Source organism: Anomalospiza imberbis, chromosome 3, assembly GCF_031753505.1.
Source record: "Anomalospiza imberbis isolate Cuckoo-Finch-1a 21T00152 chromosome 3, ASM3175350v1, whole genome shotgun sequence".
Taxonomy (NCBI): Eukaryota; Metazoa; Chordata; class Aves; order Passeriformes; family Viduidae; genus Anomalospiza; species Anomalospiza imberbis.
Window position 1 is genome coordinate 10,845,081 of NC_089683.1, and position 13,246 is coordinate 10,858,326.

The window sequence follows — 13,246 nt, forward strand, 5'->3', positions numbered from 1 at the left end:
CCTGCCTGGAGCAGAGTGCAATGTTGGATCCCGAATTGTCCATAAAAATAGAGAGGATTTGGGGTTGGAATGGCAGGGCTAAGCTTGCTTCGCCACACTACTGTCATGTTCATGAACACTTATTCTGCAGGATGATAACGTAGTGTTTTCTTGTTGCTGTTTATTTTTGATTTTGGTTTTATTTTTTTGCTTGTTTTTCCTTCGGAGATGGTGGGAAAAAAAAAAAAAAGGTGTAATAACAGGAGTGTCATGAACAATAAAAAGACACATGCGTGTCCCTGAGCACGGTACCGTGTTATCCTGATGGATCTGTCTTCGCTCGCGTATTATATTACCCTGGCTTCTCGGGACAATGTAATATACCCAAGCAATTTTCTCCCCTTCTCGGATCTAAAGGAGTGTGAATGGATGGATGAATAGAAAAACAAATAACCGAGGAGATTACGGCCTCAGGATTAATTATAAAGCACGTTTAACCTTTTTCTTTCGAGGGTTATTTTGGTTTTCCTGTGTCGCCCGGGCAGTCGCCCCCGGACGTAAGCAAAGCTTTGCGGCTTCCTATCCAGGGGGAACCCGCGGAGTTTCGCACGCCGTGGAACCCCTCCGGGGCGCGGGAGAGACCCTCCCGGCTCGTGGGAGGAAGGCTCCCAGGTCAGGGGCGCTGGGGAGGAAAGTGGGGATCAGGAGGGAGGATGGGACGGGCGGAGGAAGCGTCCTCCCGGGGGTGGACCCCTCACAGGTAAGCGGCTCCCGGAATCCTCTCTGAGGATCTTCTCAGAGAGGGAGAACAACTTGCGATCCCTAAATCCATCCAGCGGGAGCAGATCCCTCCCTCCATCCTCCCCCCACTTTTTCATCCTTTGTGCCTTTGTCCCCCTCCCGCCCTCTGGGCAGGTCCCGGTGAGTCCTGTCCCGTGGCTCTGCTCGGCGGGGAGGGGGCGCAGCGCGGCGGCCGGGAGCGGTGGGTTCGGCGCGGTTCGGCGCGGTTCGGCGCGGTTCGGCGCGGCTCGCAGCCGTGAGGTGCAGAACCAAGCGGCGGGGCCGGATCGGCGCAGGCAGCGCTGCCGCGCAGCGGCGCCGGGGGAGCGTCCCGAACCCGCGGAGCTGCGCGGGGAACCCCCGGGCCCCGGGGAGGACGTTCCGCCGGGGGCCGAGCGCAGCGGGCCCTGGGGAGATGCCCCGGGGGAGGCTGCGGGAGCGGGGAGGAGGGGAGAGATGAGAAGTTTGCGGGCTGCGAGCCCCGGGCTGCTGTGCCTCCCGGAGAAGCGGGTTGAAAAGTTGGTTCTTCCCAGCCAGAAACTTTCTCCCTGCGTGCGCATGCCCGGAGTGCGGTGGGAGGTTGAGGGGGGAGCTGGGAGGGGGGGTTGAAATAAGGAGGAGGCAGGAGGGAAGGGATCGGTTCAGTCTGAGCGCGACTGCTCCCGGGCGCGTTCGCACTCCAGCGCACGCAGCCGGCTCCGGGAGCAGGAGCAGGGAGAGCACCTCCGGCCGCGCCGGCCGGAGCACCTGGACACCTGGCCCCGCTCGGATCTGCCTGTACCCGCTGGAGGAGCAGTGGGGTGGGTGGGGTGAGCTGTGCCCCCAGGGCCAGCACAGACACTGACCTAGCCCAACCTCCTTTTTTCGTTTTCTTTTTTCTTTTTTTTTTTTTCTTTTTTTTTCCCTATTTTTTTCCCTTTATTTTATTTCACCAGCTCCAATTTAGCCCAGGATCTTTTAACTGCTGCCAGCGGTGGAGCACAGATCGGGATTAGGTAAATAAAAAGAACAACTCATTCTGTTTGGTTTTGTTTTGCCAAGCCTCGGGGGTTGGGGATATCGATTCAAACACTTCCTTTACTCTACCTCCTTTCTCTCTTTGCCCCCATCTCCTCCCACGATCCGCTGGATGGTGCAGAAACGTGGATATTGTGGTTCATGTGAGGATTGTTCTCTTTGGGGTGGGTGGGGGGCTGGGGTAAGCCTTCACATGGGTCTCGGATATTTTGATGCTATTTAAAGATTTGTCCTCTCCTTTCAAAGTTGTGTCTCCTCCCTTGCGGAGTAGCAGTGTTTCAAACCCGAACTAAAAATGACACATACGAGCAAAACAGAAGCCTGCACGTCCCTTACGGCCTTGAACTTCCAGCTTTTCTCCTTTCTATTATTGGCTTTTCTTTCCTCTTCTTTCTCTTCTTTATTTCTGAGAGGTTTCTTCTTTCAATTTTTTTTTCCTTTCCTTGCAACTCCAGTGTTTTAGGATATGAAAAGCCTTCTCTCTTACTTCCCAAGGCCATAACAGGAATGAGCCTGATGTTTATATTTGTCTGACTAGTGGATAGAAACAAGTTAAGCGCAGGAGAGATTAAGCTTCTCTTGAGGCCGAGCCTATAAAGTGTCAGTGCAAAGCCGAGGATTAAGAGTACGGTTGTTATAGTTGGCTTTTGGCAGGGGAACTATAAAAACAGAGCATTTTGGAGATTCTTGTAGCGCCGCAGGAATCGTTCGATAAATCGCGATCCAGGCAGGAGGGTCCCAGACAGGTGCACAGTGGGTCCAGTTCAGTAAATCCGGAGTCAGCTGAGAAAGAGGCCCGACCCCAAAGGCAGCGCTGGGCCCAGGGCCCCGGGGCTGCAGCTCCGCGGCAGAGTCCCGCTGCGGGCGGCCGGGCTCGGGGATGCTCCGCCGTGCCCTGGCGGCCCCCGGGGCTGCCACCGCAAAGCCTTGCCCCTACCCGGGCTGTGCGTGCTGTGGCCATGGGAAGCGAGGAGTACAGAGGCAAGAAATCCTCCTTGCGGCCGGGAGAGAGGAAGGACGACTTATTCCTGGGCAGGGGAGGCACTGGGTATTTCTCTAGGGAGAAAGCGAGGGCAAATGTTGTGCTGGGGGCCTTTCAATACCCGAGGGGATTGCAAAAGCACGCACACAATACCCCCAAACCTACCTAAGAACTTGTGCGGGGAGAAGGTGGAGCAGCTTGTCGCTGCGGCCGTCCCGCGGCACCCACCCACGCTCGCCGCGGGGCCGCGCTCCCGCCCGTGGCCTCGTAGCCGCTGTCCCTCCAGGGGCCGAGCGCGGGATCTTTGCTGCCTTGGATAAAGGCTGCCCGGGCACTGTAGCCATCGCTGGTGCACTCGGCCCCCGGTTATTCTTTATTATTATTATTGTTTGAGAAACTAAAGCCCATCTCAGTCACCCGCGCTCGCAGTGGTGGTCTGGGGAGACTTGTCAACACCGATTTCGTGATAAAATGTGAATGATGATTTTATAAGGATTGAGCGGAGATATCCAAGGCGCACGCTGACTGAGTCCTTCCAGTCCTCATTAATGTTAGTAATTAACTCTTTCACGCTCAATTAGCCCCAAATAAACCTGCTTTAATAGATTCTGCACACTTCATTAATACTTTGAATAAATCTGTGTTGAACAATGCATTTTATTCCTCAAGAGCACCACGCTCGAAAAATGGGGAGTGAAAGGGCAGTTTTATTCCCTTTCCGCTTAGTTTCCCAAACACAGATAACTTGCAAGCTCCATTTCTTCGCTCTAACTTTAGGAAGTGAAATTTTCTTCCCCTCAAAGGAGACAAAACAAATAGCCGACCTGGTGGCAAAATACTGCACACCGAAATGCTGCAGCCGAAAGGACAGGGCTACCCGATTTGAAAAAATTCAGGCAAAACTGGGGAACTTTTTTTGACAGAAGAACCTGATTGCTGTAGTTGGAGGTTCTCGCAAGAATGCATCATTTTATGCCCGCTACTTTATCATGTTTGTAAAAATAAGCAACGTTCTCAGGGTAATTTACCTCCTCCATTCTTCCATGTGGAACTAATTAGCAAACCTCATTATTTATGAGTCAGGTATTTAATGTAACAAATAACCCTTTCAAAGGATACATCGGAAATTGATAATTCAACGTAGAAAGGAAAAAACCGACTAGCCACAAGATTACTTAAAAATCCATTTAATTTCGCCTCTTGCAATGCTACCAGCAGAAAGCCGGGTAGATTTTTTTTCCCTGGAATATAGAGTAGGTAGAATTTAATCTGGAAGGTTAAGATTGAAATGGTCTTAAAACAGTGGCAACTGGACAATAGCATTACCGTATCTTCGCTCAGGGCAAAGGGTAAGAAAGCTGGAGACAGATGTAGACTTTCAAGTTTATGATCCTATTTTGCAGGGTAAATTTATCTTGGCATGAGTGGGTTTTGTTTCAGTCAGAACACAAGTGTTTTGTTCTTAATTACTCACCGAGCTACTTTGCGTTTAAAAAGAAAACCCTGTACAGTTTTATTGCAATGAGGGAATCCAAGCAGAGAACTCGCGGGGTCTTCTTCCATTAAAAAAAAAAAAAAAAAAAAAAAAAAAAAAAAAAAAAAGACGACCCGATAACGATCTGTTTACATGAAGCAGAATTAAAGGTGGAGGTGACACCGAAATCAAAGAAACGTTGATCTCTCTGCGGGCAAGTGGGAGACCAGAGAGCTACTACACTGTGAAATACATTCACTTTGATGTCCCGAAGTGAGGGGACTTCTTTATGAAATAGCCTGCTCTTCATCCATATTTTTGACTATCCCGGTCGTACAGAGCTTACATTTCTGGAAAAGTGCCAAGAAACTTGTAGTAACATGAACAGTCTGCTCCCACCTCCTTTTTTCTTCTTATTTTCTTTTCCTCACTCTTTTTTTTATTCCCTTGTTGTCTTTTGCTTTTTCGTTCTTTTTAGTTGTTTTTTTTTTTTTTTTTTTTTTTTTTTCAAATTTAATAGAGCTGCTCTAGCAAAAACTAAAAAAATTGTGGGCGCAATGGATGCTATTATGACCTGACTGCATTTCTTCTTGGTTTGTGCCTTGTTCATTATTGGGAAAATCGAAAGAGAATTTTTAAAATATTTTCAAGAGAGAATTTACTCATTTGACATAGTAGATTTCTGCTTATATATTCCATATTTAGTGTTTTCTAAGAATACAGAGAAAGAAAGAGGGATAAACTTCATTTGCAGTAACCTGTTTCATATTTGAGAGATCTAGAGCTACCTAGACAGGGAAATGGACACAGAGCCATTGTGACAGACAGAAATAGACATTTTCAGTTACCTGGACGAGAGGACAAGAGTGTTTTCTGTGCACTATGTCCTTGGGATCACCAGCTGAGGTATTTGTGCTGTGATGTGGACATGCTTAGTGTATATGCAGGACTAACTAAATGAAAGTATATCCCCAGTAGAGCGACTAGCAACCCCCCCCCCCAAAAAAAAAAAAAAAAAAACCCACCCAAAAATCAAAACAAACAAACAAAAAAAAAACCCCACCAAAATAAAACAAAAAGAAAAAAAAAAAAAAGAGGGGAAAAAGGAGGAAAGGGAGGTGAACAGAGAATAAAATGTGTGCACTTTTCAATCAGTCACTATCAGAAATGTATCCAATTGAAAAACAAAAAATGTCACAATCTCTTATTCTGGGTCATTACAGTGGAATTCCTCTAAGGTTTGAGTTTCTCTTCCTGCTGCTGATTTATGTAAAGCAGAGTGAAAGGTGGGCCTGGAATATAGAGCTGCTCAGAGTAAGCTTCTCCCTCTCACACCCTCCCAGCCACAGCTCCTCTTTCCAGGCAACAGCACACATATAAATCAGATTTGTTTCCCTGGTCTTTAGACCTCTTCCACCACCAGTTTCCACACCCCCAGACTTCCAGCTCAGAGGGACGATTACTGCTCTGCTGTACTTTGCTGCCTCCGTTTCTCCAAAGGGCTTTGCTTTTCACATGGGGATGAACTCTAATCTGAATACTGCTGGAGTCCCCTGTGCGGATCCTGTGGGGGAACCTGTTGAGACTCAGCAGGAACCCTGTCAGGATCTTATAAAGGCCCTGTGTGGATCCTGTGGGAACACTGCAGCAAACATGTGGGGATTCTGGCAGAAAATAGCTCCACTGAAAGCAGATCCCAGAGCTCACTGAGAGGAAAGTGAGTATAAGTCAAGGACTGTGGAGTAAGGATCAGGCTCTCTGGGCTGCAGGGCTATGATGCTTCCAAAAGCCATGGGTGCTCCCTCACACCCACAAAGGGAGGAAGCTGTGTCCCCACCAACAACCCTTGGGAGGCATCTCCTGCCAAATGCTTGACAGCAGCCAGGGCTGAATTTTCAGACTGGCCCAGATGTGCCTCAATGCTGCTGCCTTATAGCATTTTCCCCTCCATCTTGTGGGGTGGGACGGGTAGGGATCTGGCCCACAAGAGAGGCTAGGGGTTTGGCAGGACACTGAAACACAGACCAAAGTGGTGGCACCCAGCCCAGGGAAGGATTGAGGCCCTGCAGCTGCTGGTCTAGGTACCCCATGGGAAGGATCTCACCAGTTCTGGTCTTTTAGCCTTTTGAAGGGCTCTAATTAAGCAATTGCTTAGATTAGGATGTGGGCTTGAAGCCAGGCACTTATCCCTGGGAACAGAAAATGGCACTTCAGGTTTGTCACCCAAATTCAGCATTTTCCTATTTCTTTTTGCGGTACACAAGAGGAAAGACTTTGGCAGGTATTTTCCCCATAATGTTTTTTTCACCAGAATTATTTTATTTTTCTGAAAAAGGGAGAGCATGCAGTTCTGAGCATCCAGGTGCCTCCATCATCTCAGAGGCATGGCTGAGGCCAGACCACAGGGAACTGAGCAACCCAGGGGCAGCAAGCTCTGCACCCTTCCCCGCGTCAGGGCTAAACACAGTTTCTCTGGACAGATGTAGTGGGCAGTATCTCACTATTTTCTAAAGGCTGAGGTCACCCAGGAAAGGATTTTAAATTACTGGGAGATGACTGAGCTTTTTGGGCCAAAAATAGCATCTCAGCTGTCCCTGTGTACAAGATCTTTGGAAATCTGCACAGCAGGGGATGCTGCTGGGAAGTGAATGATTGTGGATGCAGTACAACATTTGTGTGCAAGAGAGAGATGGGGAGAGGGAGAATCTGGGCATACACTGACAGCAAAGGCCTCTTTAATTCCAAAGAAATCTCCTCCTGTGGCTTTGGAGAGGGATATTGGTGAGGAGTGAGGTAAGGTGCTTTTGTTTTCATGTAAATCTACCTCTACCTCTTCCCCCTTCCATCTTTGTTTTCCAGATATTTTCCTCCCCTGTTCCGAAGATCCTCCTCCTGAGCGGCCACCATGGGAAGTAAAACCCTGCCGGCCCCAGTGCCTATCCATCCTTCTCTCCAGCTTACCAACTACTCCTTCCTGCAAGCATTCAACGGGCTGCCCGCCGTGCCCTCTGACCACCTCTCCAACCTCTATGGCTTCAGTGCCCTGCACGCTGTGCACCTGCACCAGTGGACTCTGGGCTACCCAGCCATGCATCTGCCCCGCTCCTCCTTCTCCAAAGTGCCCAGCGTCTCCAGCTTGGTGGATGCACGGTTCCAGCTGCCGACCTTCCCACTCTTCCCACATGTCATCCAGCCCAAGCAAGAGGCTGCCAACATGACCCTCAAAGCCAAACCCCGCTTTGACTTTGCCAACTTAGCAGTGGCTGCCACACAAGAGGACCACTCTAAACTGGGACAGGCAGACAGTCAGGGCTCGCCTGCAGGGCTGGGGTCTTTGCTTGAGGTGACTAAACTCTCTCCAGAAAAGAAACCCACACGGGGAAGGTTACCGTCCAAAACCAAGAAGGAGTTTGTGTGTAAATTCTGTGGCAGGCACTTCACCAAGTCCTACAACCTTTTGATCCATGAAAGAACCCACACCGACGAACGGCCCTACACATGTGATATTTGTCACAAGGCTTTCAGAAGACAGGATCACCTGAGGGATCACAGGTAACTATTTTTTTTTCCTGTCCTTTTTTCCTTGTGTATTTGTACTCTCCTGGTAACCAATCCACACTCAAAATTTTTATAAGAAAGGTTCCCTCTAGTTTTTCATCTGCCCACTGTTGGTGGAAGAGCCCAGGTAACTCACAGTGGAAGACATACCTCACGCACCCCATAAAGACAATTTTCACAACCTCCTTTTTGCTTCTACAGATGTTTTCACCCTCCATTTGCATCATGTGTCCTCTGCCTCTATGATCACTCAGAAGTGTCATGAAGACACACAGTCTGGTGACCCCAAAGTAAAAGAGAAGTTCTTTATCCCTAAGAAAGGCACCCTATAACCCTCTGATGCCCCCCATCTTGCTGACATACAACGTACATACTGACAATTGCCCGAGAACCGCACTCCAGCACTCCCAATCTCAGCAGTAGGTGTAAGAAATGTCCAGCCTATTCTCCCCCAGCTCGCTGCTGAGTTTAGGCCAGTTATTTCTGACATGTCAATTGTTTTTTTCTCTCTAGATATATCCATTCTAAAGAAAAGCCTTTTAAGTGTCAAGAATGCGGGAAAGGATTTTGCCAGTCCAGAACACTAGCGGTCCACAAGACACTGCACACGCAAGTAAAGGAACTGAAACCCGCCAAACTTAAGTGTTGAATCTCCAACTTCTATGAACTTTTCCTCCCTTTCAGACTTTACACCAAAACCAGAGCAGAAACAAAATTTTCAGGATGGGAGCACTGGACTTTGTGCTTTGTTTTTGTTTCTACTTTAAAAAGGGCAAAAATCTGCAACCCTTCAATCCCCTGTCCAAGCAATTAACTTCCTAAGTCGTGGGTGAAAAGATTATTTTGAATTTAAAATATACATGAATGATACAGAGAGTGCTAGCTGACTTGTGTGGCTTTGATAAACTTTATGCCAAAAGGTGGTGCTCACGTGTTGGACAGGAATCTCTTTAAAACCAAACAAAAACCCACAAGATACCCCCGACCAAACCCGCCCCCACCCAAAAAAAACCCCAAAAACAAACCAAAATCGTAGCTTCCAAAAGTATTACTTAAGAAAATCCAAACTCTTATTTTATACTTTTTTTTTTGACTGTATAAAGCTTCTTATTTTTACACTTCAGGAAATAGAAAGAATTCCAGAAGACAATTAAGAACTGAAACGGTGGTTTCTCATCACAGCACCATTAAGACAAGGAGAGGGGCAACTTGCAAATCTCATTTGCTGGTTTGTTTTCAGAAAAGGAGAAGAAAACCAATGTTTGGAAATTACCTAAGTCTCTCAAGTGGGGAGTCCTATCATGCATTAGAAAATGTATCCAGATCTCAGACCCACAGGTTCCTGGTGTTGGGACAGATCAGTGTTCATGGGACATGGAGAACTTTTTTATTACCTTGTGGTCTAGTGTGCTGTGAGGAAGTTTGTAACTTCTGGACTTATTTAAAAACCCAGAGGAAAGAAACATGGCAATACGTCAAACTGACGGTATGCACAACGTGGTTTTAGTGGTACTTAAAGTCTTCGTGTGTCCTGGTGTGAGAGAACAAATCTCAACTTGAGAGCGTATTTTTTTAAATGCTGGCTTTCTGAACAGTGTATTCAAATTAAGAGACATTCCAATAAGTTCTGTTTATTAAAGAAAAAAAAAAAAGTTGTATGGCTGTTTGGCACTTTATGCTGATTATTGGTAATTGACATTTATCACTGGATTGTGTGTGGTTTTTAAGTATTAAAATAAATTGTTATTTTACAGGCAAGTCTGCATGGAATACATATGTGTTCATTTTGTTTCTGATCTCTTCCCTTTTTGTCAATATTCAGAACCTACTTATTTTTATTTTTTGATTTTCCCGTTTTTTCTTAGTTAAGTTGTTATTTCATCAGTGGTTGTTTCTACTATTCTACCAGCCTTCGAAAGTCTGTATCTTTTTTCTATGTATTAGCTTTTCCCCTTCTTATTTTCCCTTTCTTCCCTTTTTTTTTTTTTTTTTCTTTTGTAATGCTGACAAAAGTAAACATCTGCGGACAATGATTTTGCCGCTAGTGAGGAAAAAAATCGTCTTGGGTAACTAAATCGTGGGTATTAGCTGATAAGATTAGGTGTCAGGAGTGTTATAAAACAAATCAGATGAGTAATGGGTGAACTGTTGCTGCTCTCGGTGCCTGGAGGCGCGGCGGGGAGAGACGCCTTCGCACCCCCATTCCTGCGTTTGTCAAGAACAGACATTTTTCAGCACATCTTCGGTCGGTTCCGCACTGATTGGGGCGGCCTTTGATTCCCAGCAGCTGTCTTAGATCAGAGATGTTTATTCCACTGCGAAGTATCTTTGGATCGAGACGGGGGAGAGAGCGCAGCACTGGGGCATCCGCTTGAGCCTTTGAAGCGCCTCTTGCCGCCATCCTTTCGGCAAACCCTAAACCTTCCTCCTCCCGTCACAAGTCAGTGCCCCCGCGATAAGAGAAGCCTCTTTTTTTTGCAAATTAGCGATGCGGCAGAGGTGACCTCGGAGCTGCCCAGCGGCTCCTCCGCGGCCGCGGCGCGGATGCTCGGCCGGAGCGGGGATGCTCACCGACGCCAGCCGCTCGGTCCAGTGCGGCTCCTTTCACCTCCCCCTTGCCGCTTTTAGAAATTATTTATTTTTTGGTCAAAGAATCCTATCAAGGACAGGAAAAAAGTGCGGTTCTAACTCATTTAGTGTAAGTGGAAGGGGGAGAAACCTCTCTCCCCCTCTAATTTATTGGACACCCATTCCAGCGCACCGTAACAAATGAAAAAGCACTTGCAGGACGGGCTGCGGACCCACCTCCAACGTGGGAAGGCCCTCGGGGAGCTCGGGATGCGAAGTGCCGCCTGTGCCTGCATCCAGCTCCGGGGGCTGGGAGCACGGGCAGAGTTTGAAGCCGGCTTGCTTTGGCTTTGCTTTGGCTTTGCTTCGGCTTTGCTTCCCACCCGCCACTCGCTTCTCACTCCGCGAGAAGACTTTTGGTTTTGGCATCTGAAAAGCGGCAAGTGAGGGGTGCGGGGTGAAGTCCGCAGTAACCTGCAGGCAGCCGGGGCTGGCCCTGCGCGGGAGGAGGGCGGGACGAGCGCGGAGCCCTGCGCGCCGCTCCGCCGGCATCTCCTGCGCGGAGCCCGGCTGGAGCGAGGAGCATCCACCGCGGCGCTGGCTCCGCGCGGCCGAGCCGGGCCCGGCCGGGATGTTTGCTCGGCAGCTTTTCTCGGAGGCAAATTGAAGGTGTCGTCTCCCACGCCTCTCCCTGGTCCTCCGTGGGGGTTTAGAGGGATTGCCTTGCACAAACCCCGCAGGAGCGGCCGCCTTTCCCCGGCGTGGGTCGCTGCCCGGAGCGCTCCATGGGACACGCCAGCCGCCCCCGGCGTGCCCCGCTGCCCGGCCAGGGGCACCGCTTCCCGCGCCGCGCCGAGAGCGGAGCAGCAGCCCCGAGCATTGACACGGCGTTAAGGGGCAGTCTGAAGTCTGGGTGGTTCATCCTCCTCCGTGCCCTTCTAAACGGAGAATCAGAGAGAAAATCCCCGATGGACTTCCCCGTCCCTCTTGTATCGCTCCTGGTACCAAGTAAGGGAACAAGAATGCACTCGGGATCCTGTCGCCGAGAGAGAAAATAAAGGGCACCGTCGCTCGGCGCCAGGTTTTCAGAGGTCGTAACTACGAGGCAGAAACCCGAGTGGGGTCCACAGGGAGGGAGGAAGGGACTCAGGTCACTCCGCCGAGGCTTTCCCACGGTCGCTCCACCGTCTCCTTAACACCGGGAAACCGAAACACCCGTGGCGAGGTAAGAAACCGTGTCAGTAACTGGTTCCTGGGAACCATTAGAGCTGCGGGGTCGCAAAGGTGGAGAAACCACTCCTCCCAGCTGGGCATGAGAAGCGTTTCGTTTGAAAAGCTGAAGCTTGGTGATCTGACTGCTAAGAATTTCTTGGGACCTGCATTTTTATGTGCAATTAAAAAGAAAAAGAAAACCTCCAGAACTGACATAATTAGAAATACAGATGTATTAAAACTACATGGGCATGCCGAGCACAGGATGCACATACAACCTCTCAATGTCACTTGTACTACACTTAAATATGTGTGTATTTCCTCCTGCCAGAAGGCCACTTTTGCCCTGGTGCTAACAAAGGCCATCAATCTGGTCATGCTCCCAGATGCATGGGGGAACAGTTCGCCTTTTCCCTCCAGCGTTTTGAAATTTTCTAGGCAGTACCAGTTCAGTGATTCCAAGGAAAGCAAAGTAAAGATGAAATAATGAGTCAGAAGAGATAAGTTGTACTAAACCCCAAAATAAATGAAAGGAATTAGATGGGAAATGTTCCTTTTGAATCAGGATCACAATTTAAATGATTAATTGCCTTCCTTCTCTTTCTTTTTCCTTTCTATCTTTGCATGTGTTTTAATTTGACATTCATACAGTGAATAAAACTTACTTAGGCCTCTGTCTGCCAATTGAGAGCTGATTCTGTTTTCACAGTTGCTTTAAATTTTGCATTTTCATCATAAAAACACCACTGAATGGGAGTTTGCAAGAGTAAAAATCTGGGCACCTGACTATAGTTGCCCCTTCCTGCAAGATTTATAAGGGAAACACAGATTTTTTAATTTTAATTCCTTTTTTTTTTTTTTTAACCATTTCCAGTTACAGAAGGAAAACATAAAGATGTGTTGGCACATCTCTTGCTCTCTTTCCCCCCCTTTGCATTCCAGTCATTCTTTTTCTGCCCATAAACTGTTAGTACTCCACAAGAGCCTGATTCTGCACAGCCTGCTAAGCCTGGTTTTTTGTTAGATGCAGGAAGAAATCCTGTCAGATGGTGTCTTCAGTGTACATTCATGAAACAGAGCAAAGGCCTTTCTCAGAATGTGCACTGGAACAGCAAATAGTTACTTTTCAGCTGTGGATTGCATGTGCCTCTGAAAAGGGGACCACAAATCATTGGGTTTCTAAAGGTTCTGCATGAGTTGTATATTAATCCCAGTTTCCCTAGGGATGGATTAATCCCAGCTTCCCAGCTGTGTGGCTAGAGACATTGTGGATGGGGTTGGGGGCAGGGGAGAAGTGAGATGGGGAAAGGAGAGGGAAAATAAAAGTTATATCACAGGAATACATGGCCTAAGTGGTGAGGAGCCATAAGTAGTTTCAATACCTTTCCTACCTCTGTCACCACATGTAAGCTGAAGCAACTTAGGCTCCCTGTTTCGGTTTCTTCATCTGTAAATTGGGGGTGATGCTGCTGATTTTGCTCCCAAGAGACTTGGCACACTCATGTAGAAACTCCTGCTCAACCCTCAGTAGTGAAAGGAGAAACTCCAATTCGTCTGAGGGCAACTGAAAGCAGGGACTGATCTGAGTGATCTAATGGACTGTGTACGACAAATTTATATTCATGTGTAATTCTTTTCTAGCCCTGGCAGTTTTGTTGAGAGATGGAGTCCTAGAT

General features: G+C 48.1%; 1 protein-coding gene across 1 annotated transcript; it reads left to right on the top strand.

Annotated features, from left to right (window-relative positions):
• Window positions 1-770: 770 nt before the first annotated feature.
• Window positions 771-9,548, top strand: OSR1 (odd-skipped related transcription factor 1). Its single transcript, XM_068183403.1, has 4 exons — window positions 771-900; window positions 1,695-1,754; window positions 7,092-7,784; window positions 8,304-9,548. The coding sequence occupies exons 3-4, from the start codon at window positions 7,138-7,140 to the stop codon at window positions 8,437-8,439; spliced, it is 783 nt and encodes a 260-aa protein (XP_068039504.1). The 5' UTR covers window positions 771-900; window positions 1,695-1,754; window positions 7,092-7,137; the 3' UTR covers window positions 8,440-9,548.
• Window positions 9,549-13,246: the final 3,698 nt, after the last annotated feature.